The sequence below is a fragment of the Budorcas taxicolor genome, chromosome 13, assembly GCF_023091745.1.
Source record: "Budorcas taxicolor isolate Tak-1 chromosome 13, Takin1.1, whole genome shotgun sequence".
Taxonomy (NCBI): Eukaryota; Metazoa; Chordata; class Mammalia; order Artiodactyla; family Bovidae; genus Budorcas; species Budorcas taxicolor.
Window position 1 is genome coordinate 12,139,350 of NC_068922.1, and position 14,252 is coordinate 12,153,601.

A 14,252-nucleotide genomic window follows, 5' to 3' on the forward strand; every position below is an offset into this window, starting at 1 on the left:
TGGTTCAAAATTGGGAAAGGAGTACATCAAAGACATGAGTCTGAAGAAACTCCGGGAGATAACAAAGGACAGGGCAGGGAAGCCTTGTGTGCTGCTGTTCATGGGGTTGCAAAGAGCCGGACACGACTAAGAACTGAACAACAACAAGATGCTGGAGACAGGCTGCAGTTGGAAGCAGAAATTGCTCAGCACTCCCCCATCTCCATTCTCTGAAGGTCTCTCGTCCCCTCACCTTATATGTCCCTCAGTGATGCTCCCCAGGCAGTGGTAGGGGAGGAGAAGGGACATTCTAACCTGGAGACAGAGACCCCAGGATCTGTGCAAAAATCTCTTCTTCCAACCTGGATGCTTGTACCTATTTGTGTCACTGAAGGGCAGTGAAAAATTTAAACATAGTTGCTTACTTATCACTCTCACGGCCATAAAGCAGTGTTCCTACTAATGCACAAGGTGATCATAAAATAACTGAAAGAATGGAAAATGGGAAGGCTGGAGGCGATTGTGTGAGGATATAATGTTTTAATAAAAAGAATAAACACAAGTTCCTGAGTAAAAATATCCAGAACAAGCAGGTGACCTTGAAAAGTAACACAGGATTTTGAGAGCCACGGTTACTAAAACCCTATAAACATTTGCTTCACTGCATGGTGGGAAATAAAACATGAGATAATCTTAACTCAAACCTTAAAAATAATATTTAATAACTTTCCACATAAAGACACAAACAGAACCATAGAATTTATTCTTACTTTATTAACAATGTGGCTTACAATTTTTTCAAGTAAAAAGGGGTTTTTTTCATTTAGAATAAAAATTAAAATATAACTCTGATATAGATTTTCATTTATTTACATGAAAACATATATACAGAATATAATCTTACAGCAAATCAATGACATGCCCTTTTGTCCTGCAAATTTCAAAAGTAAAAACACCAACTTTTCTCTTCTACGCACCAGAACAGACACAAGATATGAATCAAGTTCCAATACAAACTATTCAAACCGGAATGCAGAGCAGTAAAACAGCTTTCGATGGTCACGACTAGGGGTAGTTTATGCTTCTAGACCTCATGCAGGCTCCCATTCTGAACAACAAATGAGATGATCTTTTTTTTCTGTCATTTAAAACACTTTTTGTTTTCCATCTCCCACTGTAAAGTGATTTTCAGCAAATGCCGATCAGAACTTTTTCTTCAACACATCCCTCTGGTCCACATGAAGCACCCAATCTATCTGGCGATGCAGCTATTGACCTACTGGTCCTCACTGGTACCCAATCCTAGCCATTTTTAAAATAAAACCAGTGAGACAGAAAGTCTGCAGCTCAGGATACTGTGTTATTACTGATCCTCTAAACCAGAGACGCTTTTCTTAACCAAAACCCAAGGCAGCACCGTGTCAGCACTTACAATTTTTAGGTGAATTCAGTGGGTCAAAAATAGCACAGATGGATACTGGTGCCTTGGGTCAGGATCTGTGCCAATCAACCCTAGTGATAAAAGCTATGAGAGTTGCCCAACGTAAAAACCACCCAGCTGAAAGGAGTAAAGCAATTTCCAGGGAACTCTTGAACAGAAAGAACAAGTGAGGGAAGAAAGAGAATCATGACACTGTAATTGTTGCCAATGGACCTTCTCTTGTTATTTAGTTATTTCATAAACCGTGTGTATGTCTCCGTAACAATTGTTTTTCCCTTAAAAACTACAGATACCTGAAAATTAACTATTTTTACCTTCAAAAAACTGTACCTTTGATCTCAGTTTTCTAAAGACAAAAGGATAGAGCAGGACTTGGAGCCTAGATTCACCAAAAGAGCAACAATACTGCTCAAATCACAAAGACTCTACTTAACGCAACTGTGTCTACAGTTCTATCTACAGAAATAAACACAAATGGGTGTTTGACAAAAGAAGTATGAAACTTCTAATGCTTCCAAAACGAAGGGAGAGACACCCTTAGACAGGGACATTTGGTTTAAGATAAAAAGCAAGGCTCAGAACTCGCCTGATAAACAACACTCCAGATTCTCTGACACAAATTAAGGAAACTGAGACCAATCTTCAAAGGCTGATCAAAACCCACCTTCCAGAGACTGTCGTGTGGGCCAGAGGGGCCAGTGTGAAAGGTCTGAGTCATTCTAATTCATTGAGACACAGATCAAACACAGGAAATCATCGTTCAAATATGATCAAATAAGGCAAAGCAACCTAACAGCTGTACAGCGCAAACTGTGAGTCAAACTTTGATCAAATGAACCTAATTTTAAAAGTGACAGATTTCTCCATACTATGCAACTCTGTGGTGAAGGAAACTGGGTTTTTGCTTTTTTTTTTTTTTGATAAGCAAATAATGAGTTCTTCTGTAATGGGGGTCATACCTTACTTACTCTTTCTAGGTTTACATTTTTGTGGGAAAGAGATTTTCCTAACACAGGACACAAACAGTCAAGAGGTCAGAGGTCGACGGAAGCGTCCTCAGCTTTAGGGTGGGACTGAGAGATGGAGTCTCAGCCTTCAAGATGAGGTGGTACACTGCACAGACTGAAGCGTCTGCATCTCAGGCAGTTCCTGAAGGGACCAAGCGGTGTGGTGCACACAGAGGAGAGGACTCTGGTCCCAAAGCATCTTCTGGGAGACCGCGGGGAGATGGCAGCATTTGGAGCTGAAGAGGGAAGGGGGCATCGCTGGGTGGAGCATTTCAACCAACACGGGTTTATCCCAGGGGCCGTGGTACGCTGGCGGCTACAGGTGTGAGATGAACTCTTCCCGCCACAAGCGACAAAAACACAGTAACGACACAGTCATGACAGGCAAACGTTCCTCGAAAACTGGCCGTTTCTCTGAGATGGAAGCTGGTGAGCGGTGAACCCTACAGAGACATGAACGCCACCTGACACTCTGCAGCTGAAGTCCTGCTGACTCGAAGGGGCACAGAGCCAGCAGGGAATTCCCAGAGAATCAGAGCTGGAGGGTGCATGCGCAGCACTCAGAACCAAAAAAAACATCTTCTTGACCCTGAAGAGTCTCCCGGCTCCTAGCAGGGCGGGCTGACAGCACCCTGACGGCCCCAAGCTGCAGCTGGACCTCCCCTGGCCCAGCACGGCTGGCCCCTCACCAGGCATGCGGGTTGACAGCGCTGAGCCCTCAAAGAGGACGAGGGGGGCTCTGCACACCTGGCCCCTCGGGAAGAGGCCACATTCCCAGCACCAGTGGGGGGTCTTCCTCAGCTGCCAGGTGGGAGGCCTCCAGCTCCTCGGGGTGGACTCCAGGGCTTACCCCTGCCACAGGCACCAGAGAGCACCTGACTCCAGAGCAACCCACCCCAGTGCCATTCAGGGAGGGCACGAGAAGGTGACACGCATTCTTAAAGAGTGAGTGTCCCCCGCTTCATTTGCACCACATGTGCAATGGGAGGAGCTCAGCTAGAAAAGGCCACAGTGAGGATCACAAGTGTGTCCGAGGCAGGAAAACACCCAAGGCCTTTCAAGGAAGCCCTTCTCAAGCAGCTGACAGAGCTGGACAAAAGCCCCAGGACTAAAGAGACAAGAGGTGAAGAACAGAGAAGGAGTGGAAACTTGAGCCCGGAGAAGAAAAATCAAACCACAGGCCAGGCCTGACTCCCCACGGAACTGCCCGTGTTCATGGGCTGAGAAGACGGGGCTCCCGGCCGAGGCGCCCAGGCAAGTCCAGTGCCAAATGTTTAAACCTGCCTTAGGTCAGTCACGGGGGAGACGACAGCCTCAACCACTAAATGCGTGTTTCCCTTTTCATCAGTATTGGTGACAGATGACAACAGAAGGTTAGCCTGCGTGATTGGGCCTCTCAAGATCTGACAGGACGCCGGGCCTCCGTATGTTGCAGAAATACAAGCAGCTCATCAGCCCGCCCAGGACGTTATTCCTCGAACTGTTGACACTCTCATCAAAGAGAAAAGGTCAAGGTAATAAAGGAAGAGAAGGCTGTGCACCCCCGCTTCTCCTGGGCAACGTGGAGGCTGAGCTTCCGCGCACAAGTTGAAAAAGACATTTGAGCAACAACCAGCACAGAAGACGATGGTCCATTTGGGACTGAAAAAAATCTAACAGCTCCTTGCAGGGTACATATGGACAAGTGCCTGGTTCCAGAGACCAGCTGGCTCCTGGAGTCATGGATCTTTCTATAAATGACGAGCCCCACTTAATGAAAACGGCCAAGGGACATCCTAAGTCAACCAGAAGCAGGGTGGGCTGCAGCATTACATGGTCAGTCTCTTTGTCTCCTTCTGGCCAATCCAGACTCTCCTCTGGAAGCAGGAGTGCGCTGGGGACGAGGGGACCCATGTCCCTGCCACATCGTCAAAGTTCATACCTGTTGCTTCACCAGAAGGAGGTCCAGGGTGATTCAACGTCAGCCCAGATGACGGGGTCAGTCACTGGCTGACCCAGGGGCGCGAGTGGCTCTGCAGGGGTGACCAAGCTGGGGCTCAGAGGGGACCTCCCCAGGAGACCTGGAGCAGCGACCCCTCAGGGGAGGAGCCGGTGCATCAGCAGCTTTCCCCAGTCTCCCCCGGCCTTGCTCTCCGGAACGAAGCTCTCTGCCTTCAATGCACAAGGCAAGATGCCCTAAGAGATGCAAGAAGCCCCTCTCCCATCTGGTCGCAGTTATTCAGAATGTGGGGGACCTTGAAGGTTCCATACAGGATGGCAAGCATGCCTCCTCCCTGAAGGCTCCCTGGATGCCCACCGCCCCACCATGACATGCTCCTTCTTCCTTCACTGCCCAACAGGCGGAGTCCCTTTTCCGCTGTCATCCAAGACATCGCCCAGAGCCGTGACAGCCACCCATTTCGACCTGAAAGAAGCACCTAGGGAGGCACTTGGGGTACAATGACCGTGAAGTCACCAGAAGACCTCCTCTTAGGTCACGATGGAAAAGTCATCACCTGCGCCTGGGTTTTTGAAGCATGGGCCTTGGCTTAGGAAGCTGCCTGGTTTGGGGCAGGAGAAAGATGGGGTGTGGTCTACAGAGATGCAGGTCCACACCCGTGGGGTGTGAGCGGTAACTCACACCCTGCAGGACCACTGCTGTGGGCTTGGGTGCTCTGCAAACACGGAAATGTCGAGCAGGCTGGTGGGCGGAGGAGGCCCTCATGTGGACACCTGTTGGACGCACCATCACACACGTCTGGGGAAAATGGAAGTTCCAGCCCAGGAAACCTCCTGAGACCCAAGATGTGGCATTCGCTGGGCCGGCGGGCAGCCTGGGACCAGGAGGGGTCAGTTGGCATACTGGGCGTAGAAGGCCACCTTGACCCGCTCAATCTGGTGGCACAGTTTGATGGCGGGGCCCAGCTTCAGCTCCATGCACTCCTGTACCGTGGGGAGTGTCAGCAGCAGCAGCGCCTGCCCGTCGATGTCCTGCTGGGAGAGAGAGCAGGTTAGAGCCGAGACAGATGGGACAGGACTCAATGGGGCGCCTGGGCTGTGGCGGGCTTCATCCCCAGCCCAGGGCAGGAGGGGTGGCTCTCGTCCCCTCCGAGCCTGGTGAGCGCTGGCCAAGATGGCAATTTGGCTTGATGGCTGCCTAACCCCTTGTTGAGAAAACCTTTCTGCTAAGAGAACACTGGCTACTGTGAAATTCACTAGCCTGGACCGGAAGGGACGGAGGGCTGGACTGGGCTGTCTCCAGGGTCCAGCCCTTGGGGCTGTGGTGTGCAAGCTGCCCTGAACCGCAGGTCCAGCCCTTCCTGGGCTGTGGTGTCCCCCTGCTGCTCTGCTGTGACTGTCTGAGCCCTGGAAAGGGCTCTCCACCGACAAGAGACCAGCCCTGACAGTTCCCATCAGGAAGGGAGAGACAACTTTACCACACAACACGATCCTCCATGGGAGAACACAGGCACGTGGACACGTGTGTGCACACACACCCTCACATCTGTAACCTGCGCCACCCAGAATGAGCCCTGAGGCCTGTCTTATTTAGCTTTCTGCTGAGTAAGCCTCTGGGCTGTCTTATTTAGCTTTCTGCATCCATACACAATGGAGAGATTCACTCAATGGTGGGTGAACCGCAGTCACTGTAGAAAGAAGAGCAAGAGGGCTCAGCCTGAGGCTTTAGGACCACCCCCATCGGGCAGCTCTGCCTCTTGACCAGCCTGCTTCCTGTAAGGGCTGGGTCTATTTATCTGGATACTGTTTGACTGGGTTACTGACTGTCACTGCAACCCCTTCCAGGGCACCAAGCCTTCACATTCGGAGGAAACGGGTGAGGGTCCGAGAGCCTGAAGGCCCGAGGTAACGACAGAGGTTGTGGTGGGCAGGGGCAGACACCCTGGGCTCCTGCCAGCTGGAGACGCAGGCACCCCGGGGCTGCCACGAGCCCCAGCACTGACGCAGGCAGGCACCTCAGCAGGGGTCAAGGAGTTTCACAGAGGCAGCGTTTGTTCTTAAACTGATGGCTTATTTAGCTGTTCTGTAAACCTCTAAAGCAAAAAAAAAAAAAAAAAAAAAACAAACCCTAAATTCATAAATTAATTTTGGGGGAGGTGCTATAAGCCTCTTGGCTTCCCTGGTAGCTCAGCTGGTAAAAGAATCCTCCTGCAATGCAGGAGACCTGGGTTCGATCCCTGGGTCGGGAAGATCCCCTGGAGGAGGGCATGGCAACCCACTCCAGTATTCTTGCCTGGAGAACCGCCATGGACCGAGGAGCCTCGTGGGCTGAAGTCCATGAGGTGGCTAAGACTCGGACAAAATATATATAGAACTAGTTGAATGTCAGCCCCCAGAGAAGTTGCAGGAGACACAAAATGAGTGAGACAGGCTTCCTCCTGCAGCCTGGGAACAGACACACCTGCGCAAGGAGCCACCGAGGGCACAGATGAGAAAGGTCCCCAGAGCTGGAGATGCTGGGGGGCCAGGGACAGCCTCGTGCTGAACTGTCTGTCAAAGCAGCGAGCCAAGCAGGGCGCGGGGTCTTTGCTGCCCCTGCTCCACCCTCAGCACCCAGAGCAGTTCCCGCTGGCACATAACAGGCAGGGGCTTACTGAACACGCGCCAAGAGAACGAACGGGAAGAACTGGCCGCGGTAAACACGGAAGTCCAAAGATGGGGAAAGGAAATGATAAAGAATCTGGAGGGTGAGCAGAAACGGAGGAGAAGGAATTTGGGCAGTTTGCTTACTGCACGGCTCCGATTCACAAAAGGTGAGTGACTGGCAAAATTTTATGAGTTCTGTGTTTTTATATATGTGTGGCGGTTTCCTACATAATGTACATGTTTGCAGCATGAAATTATAGAGTATAGGTTTTTTAAGCAGCTGCTGTAACATTTCAGAATTAAAAAGCATATGTTCTGGTAACAGGAAACTTGTAATTTTTGTAAAAGCTCCTGGTGATTATGACAAGTCTCTGAATTTACCACTCAGAATCAGGGGAGGGAAGGCGTGTGGCTGTGATCCCATGTGCTGTGCTCTCACACAGGCTAAACCCCCAGCCCCTCCTTGTTCACCTAAAAACTCATCCGACACCTGAAGTGACCCCCTGGAGGCCTCATCAAATCAGAGCTGTGGCATTTGGGCTCAAAAGTGAACGAACAAATTAGTGATCGAAGGTCTGAGTGAACAAAACACCCACAAATGCCCACAGACTTCAGGTAGCCCCACGACAGCCTTCTACTGTGACAGAGGAAACGGCCTAACATAGCAGCTAAATACAAGTGAGGCTGCAATCAACTGCATTCCACCTATTTTTCTCTCTATAAGAGAAATAAACAGGGACACAGGGCCGAGTCTCTCAGTGACATGCGAAGATGAACCTCGTTGATCCTAAGAGAGGCCAAGGGTCAGGAATGTTTCAGACGTCTTAACTTCGGAAGGCACGGAACTTTCTGACATTTTACTATAAACAGGGGTTAAAGTCTAATGCAGGATGACTCAGGATAAGCAGGATTTTAGCCTTTTCCTCCAATCAGCCTTGTTTTCGCTTCCTTGCTTATTACCAGATATTTAGGAAAGGAATCAACAGGCTGAAGAACGGTGATGAAAGCAGTGTTCAGTAAAACGCAGTGGCCTGAGGGCTTCTGCCTCTGGGAAGATCAAGTCGACTTTTCTCTATTTTCCCTGAAAGCCCTGGGGGTTACAAATAAGACAGTCACAGGAAGGCTCGGGAGGGTGGAGAGAGGAAGCCTGGCCAGGGCCGTGGGGCCCCAGGTGTGACTCGGTGGCCGGAGCTTCAGGCTTCTGTCTGTCTGCTGCCCTCCTGTGACTTTATCATCCCTGCCGTTCAGTCTCTCCGCCGTGTCCGACTCTCTGCGACCCTGTGGACTGCAGCACGGCAGCCTTCTCTGTCCTCTACCATCTCCTGGAGTTTGCTCAAAGTCAAGTCCTATGACTTTACTACTCAACAAGCGGGCAGCCCAGAAGTGCCAATGGGCACCAATGAAGCAACCAACCAAAGCCTCTGCTCTCTCTCCTGGAAGGTGGAGCTGGGAAGTCAGAAGCCTCTCAGATGACAACTGCTCGACTGGGGGACAGTGTCCCCCACCCGCCAGCAAAGGCAAAGCCGGGAGCACTGACCACCAGCATGGCCAGGCCGCCTAAGACCCCCCAGCGCCTCCTCTCCCCCACCAAGGGGAATCCGAGAATGCCCAGGGGAAACCTGAGATGTCATCTCCATCAGATGTCAGAGCCCCCACAGGCGTGCTGGTGGGACCACGTGCGGAGCCCTGGCTTCCTGCTCTCCTGCCCCCAGTGGCGACAAGCCCCTTCCCCCTGGCGTGGCCAACTCCAAGCCAGCTGACACAGAAGACCCAGGACAGAAGCCCGTACCTGCTCCTGAAATATTTTGGCCAGGGGCGCGCAGTCTGTCAGCTTGATGAACCTCACCACGTCTGTCACCGACCACTCCAGCGGGTTGCTCTCCAGAACCAACCTTTCCTCCTCCTCCTGCTTCACATCCTGCAGACAGAAGGGAAGCGAGAGGTCTTTTCATTGCTTCCCAGATGGTGGGACACTCCCAGCGGGCTGCATCCGGACTTCCTGGACTGCACGCGGCATCCTCACTGGGCACCCGGGCAGACACAGATACAACCAGTGTCCAGGGAGGCGCTAAGCAACTCGTCTGGGCTGTGACTTTGCTCCTAAGACTTGTGCGTCTTTAGAGGTAATTAAAAAAAGGAAAAGGCATGGCAATGCTGACAGTGACTCCCACGCTCAGGAGGTCTGGGGCCAGCCCATCACTGGCTCCATCCCTGGTGGAAAAGAAGTGGCAGGAGCCGGTGATGGTCCGAGAGGCTGCTCCCCGTGGACATGTGTGATGCTGGTGCCGGCGACCTGCCAGCTGACTGTGTAACACGTGGGTTCAGGAGAGACCTGACGCCCCGATGACACATTTTATAGCATCATAAGGTCTCCTAAGGAAGGAAAGCCCAGGGTTTAATGGAACCATGAGGACTTGCTCTCTGTTCCCCTGACAAGAGTCCCTGTGGCTTTAAAGTCTTCCCCAGAACCCCATCTTGAGGCTCACTGCCCCGTTCATTGGATGCAGAGCACCAGGATTTCTGGGCCCGATTCAGGAACTCAGCGGGAGCAGCTGCTAGAGATTTATCTTAAACCAGGGGCCCAAGTGCGCCCGGAGCTGTCCCCACTGGGGACACCAGACAAGCCAGTCCTCGCGACCCACACTTCACCTCTGCTGCCTCCTGGCTGGTGGCTGGGCTCCGGGGGGCTCCCTCGGCCTGGGGGGCGGCCGGCGCCCTCCGGGCCCTGCGCGACCTCTCCACGGGGGCCCGGCGCTCGGCCTCCACGCTGCTCCGCAGGGTCACGGCCCTCCGGGGCCGGGTGGAGGGCACCTCGGCCGAGGACGTGTCTGTCTGGTCATCACGGATCTCGGAGCCGGTCTCCTCACTCCCAGAGTCATCGTCCATGGCGTCTGCATCCTCCTCTTCACTCTCCTAGGGGGATGGGAGGTGCGCTGAGTCGGCAGAGAAGGCAGGAGGGGGCCTGCAACTCCCCCCAGATCCTCTCCCACCTGGCACCTGTGCCGCCCTGCTGGTGAGGTCTGTCCAAGGAGGCCCAGAAGACAGACCCCAGGGTCCCACCCAGGGCCCCAGTGGCACCTCTGTCTGCCAGAGACGCTGCAGTTTTAAGTCTGTTCTACAAGTAAGACAGGGTACCAGCTCATGATCCCCACCACTCAGCATCAAACCACGGCCTCGGCAGCAGCAGTGAAGCTGTGGCCCTGCTTCCCGATCGATCGACGGTCAGCAGCGTCCGAGCCGGACGTACCTCTCCGGAGCCTGCGGCCAAGTCCACGGCAGACGACCTCCGCTTCTTCTGCACAAACATGGATTTTCGTCGCTTCCTGCGTCTGGCCGGCTTAGGGTGTCCACTCTCAACGCGGCTTTCCCCAATCGGGGGCTTGCTGATCTTCCTTCTCTTCCCATAGTAATAAGCTACAGGGAGAGAGATGGTTAAAGTCGTTGTTAAAAGGTTACATCCAGGGCATATGTGGAGGAAGAGGGAGGGAGGAGAGATGGAAAAATGAAGGGAAGGGAGGGGGAAGTGAGAGAGAGAGAAAAACACTTGAGATGAAGCTTCACATCCCGTTCTCATCTCGGGGAACAATTCTGACAAAATAGCTCACAGGGAGGAACCCTGTCTCAATGCCCTTGTGGTCACAGGTATCAAGGGCAGAAGTGGTCCCTCTCAGAACTGGTGGTGAACACACAGGCCAAATTAATGGGGCACCTTTCTCCTTTTCAAATAGTGTTCCTTACCTGTTATTCTTTACTCATTCAGAGGACACTCGCCTTACTTCTGAATTCAACAGCAGAGCTGTATGTCTGTGTTACCCCCTTAGAGCGCTACTTAGAAAATTTCTCACCAAATTTCAGTAATACTGATGTATTTTATAAGTTGAATGTCTAATCAACTAATTAAAACCAACTGCGATCCAGTTTCCATTTATGATCACCATCCAGAACACTTCCCCAATTAACTGAAGCTTCAACTGTCCCGTATGGAGCTCTCAAAAAAGAACCAAATGCACCAAAGGAAACTTTATCTAACAGCTGGAGGCATCAGAAAGAAGACACCCAGGTGACAGACGGGGGTCCACACATCTTCACGGTGACTGTGTGGCAGAGGAAAGTCAACAGCCTCCAGACTGCAATTTCCTTGGATGCAAAATGACCAACCAAAACTGTCTATTTCCAGTACCTCTCACTAGGTCCATGAAGATGGCGTTTATAAAAATCATCAAGAAACCCCCTGGGGTAAGTGAACAAACACTTATACATTACTGTCTGATACCCAAAGAGAACCATGGTGCAGCTCATCCAGGACTGTGGTCCCCAAAGAACCAGAGACACCCCCTCCCATTCCTTACACCAGGAGAGAAACGCACGAGTATCTACCAAGCAAACCTTAAAGAATTCTCCTGCAGCTATTTCTATGAAAAGCTATCTGAGAGGTCTGGGGGAAAAAAAAAGAAACACAGCCCACCAACTACATCACCCTGCAGTGCAGACCCACAGGTTCCTTTCGCTTGCCACTTACTGTACTTAGTTTTGGTGTGAACAGAGCAGTTCTCCGGGCAGTTTTCAGAAACCAGCACAGGACTGAACAAATTTGGACAGCACTCGAGCTTGGCACAGACCCGGCGGCAGAAGTCCGCTACTTGGTCGGAGGTGCGGACGATCTTGGCCACAGCCCGGTACGTTTTGCCTCTGTACCTGGAAACAGAGAAGGAACGGTGATGAAGAGAACACGGGCTCGCTCAGATCTCTTCCACACAGTGGACTCCTGAGCAGCGCATTCGCTCTCTAACAGCGGGGTGGGTTGTGTGTGGTTTCTCTTCCGTCTGCTTCCGTTGTTCCTTATGAGCTCACAGAACTATTTTTAAGAAATGCCAGTGCTGTGGGCAATGTTCGTGGTGACCGAACGCATGGTCACTGACACCCAGAAAGAACCTGGGATCCCGAAAAAAAGGCTTCCACTCAGTGCATTCTCACTACTGAGTGAAGTCAAAGTCACTCAGCCATGTCTGACTCTGCGGCCCACCAGGCTCCTCTGTCCATGGGATTCTCCAGGCAAGAATACTGGAGTGAGGAGCCATTCCCTTCTCCAGGAGATCTTCCTGACCCAGGGATCGAACCCAGGTCTCCTGCACTGCGGGCAGATTCTTTACAGTCTGAACCACGTGGAAAGCCCACTCTCACCAGGGTATATGTGACTGAACACTGCTTCAGAATGCTTCTGGAATCCAAACAGTGTCATTCATGGCTCAAGACTCTCGAGAAAAAAACTTTCTCCTGCTCCAGAAAAACCGTGTGAAATCACCAATGCAAAACTAGAACCCAGATCTTCTGAAAAGCAGGTTGGATGGCTTCTTGTCTTAAAAGTAGGTCCTGCAGCCCTCATTGAAATGCTGTAAATCACCCTGGCTGAAAAGGTAAGTTCTTGGAAATAGGTTTGAGTCACCTTTCAATACAGTTTTTACAACTATCATTGGTACAAAATGATTATAAATCTTTCAGTTGGCAACAGATCCCAGGTCTTCAATTAATTCACATCTCACTAAACTTAAGAGTCCACTGAAATGAGGACCCATCAAAACAACTGGGCCTATTAAACTCTGCCCTTGAGGGACCCCCTAATTGTTAAGAGGAAATCCTGAACGATAATTGATTTTCCAGGAAAGATGCACGGAGTGGTAACTGGCTGAGAACACTTGTGTTACTTTTAGGAAAAACTGCCTGAGAGAGAAAGAACCACCAGGGAAGGCCGGCCTTGTCAGTTTCCACATCAGCAGGGCCCAAGTGCTCTTTTATACACCTGTGTACAGGTCTTCCTGACTCCCGATGGGGACTGTGTTCAGCCCCTCGGTCGTGTCCGACTCTCTGTGATTCCATGGACTGGAGCCCGTCAGGCTCCTCTGTCCATGGGATCCCCAGGGAAAAGTCCTGGAGTGGGCTGCCACTTCCTTCTCCAGGCGATCTTCCCGACTCAGGGATCAATCCCGGGCCTCTTCAATCTCCTGCACAGGCAGGTGGGTTCTTCACTGCTAGTATTAGCCGCGCAGTCGTGTCTGACTCTGCGCAACCACATGGACTGTAGCCCACCAGGCTCCTCTGTCCATGGCACTTCTCCAGGCAAGAATACTCGAGTGGGGAGCCATTCCCTTCTCCAAGGGATCTTTCCGACCCAGGGATCAAACCAAGAACTCCTGCACTGCAAGTAGACTCTTTGTGCCACTCAGGCTACCTGGGAAGCCTCTGATAAGAGGCTATATCTCAATAAACCCATTTTATGTTGAAAACATCCTACATTAAAAATGCAACGCATTAATAATACATCTAATGTACCAAACCTCACAGCTTTACCTGCCCATCATAAACGTGCTCAGGAAACTTACACTAGCTTATGGTTGGCTAAGACCATCTGATATAAAGCCTATTTCATGATAAAGTGTTGAATATCACGTGTAATTAACTGACAATAGAAGTGAAAAACAGAAGGGCTGTGTGTGTCCGGGACAGTTGGAAGAGTTCAGGTTCACCCTCATGGTCTTGTGGCTGACGGGGGACCGTGGCCTCCGCCCACCACCCCAGAGGGCAGGGCAGCACAGAAGCCAGGGGAAGATCAAGTCTCATGTCCAAGTACGGTTTCAGCCTAATGTGCGTCACTTTCACATCGTAAAGCTGAAAAATCAAGTTGAACCATCTTCAGTTGGTGGGGTATCTCCAACAGTCAGCCTCAAAACACGGCAGGGACCACAGGCAGTTCGTACGAAGGAAAGTATAACATGAGATCGTCACTGCTGCAATTTGTGAATTAGATATTTCATGTTCAAAACCTAGATCTGGTTCACTAAGAACAATGGGATAAGCTGCCTTTGAGTTTATGTCAACTTGTTTTTTCCTTCCTGTTCTTCTGAAGGCTCAACAACTGTATGCCAGTGACATTCTCCTTTAGGAAGGGCATGTGGCTGCAGCTCCAAAGCAGGGGCCAGTGCCTCTCTCTCACTTTATCTCAGTGTGAGTCCAGAGGGACAACACTTCACCTTGGGAGTTTATTCAGTGCCCAGCAAGGCTGCTGTAAACCTGAAGATGAGGTTTCTGAAGCACATACGAAAAGTTCTCTGAACAAAAAGGGGGAAATGTTGAATGAGACCGTCAGGCAGGCCGCAGCAGACACAAGTAACACTCCTGGAAGGAAGGAGGGAATGAGGAAAAGGTGTCAGGGGGGTAAGTGATGAGGTCCAAGCATAATGAAAAAG

General features: G+C 51.2%; 1 protein-coding gene across 2 annotated transcripts in view; it reads right to left on the reverse strand.

The window, feature by feature from the left end:
• Positions 1–3,005: 3,005 nt before the first annotated feature.
• The window catches only part of SFMBT2 (Scm like with four mbt domains 2), a 180,678-nt gene continuing 169,431 nt past the window's right edge, over positions 3,006–14,252 (reverse strand). For both annotated transcript variants that reach the window (XM_052650792.1, XM_052650793.1), the window contains 5 exons: positions 11,531–11,706; positions 10,259–10,425; positions 9,661–9,924; positions 8,801–8,929; positions 3,006–5,397 (listed from right to left, as the gene is read on the reverse strand). In XM_052650792.1, coding sequence (XP_052506752.1) covers positions 5,257–5,397; positions 8,801–8,929; positions 9,661–9,924; positions 10,259–10,425; positions 11,531–11,706 — 877 coding nt within the window. In that variant the 3' untranslated portion in view covers positions 3,006–5,256. The remainder of the gene's footprint in view (positions 5,398–8,800; positions 8,930–9,660; positions 9,925–10,258; positions 10,426–11,530; positions 11,707–14,252) is intronic.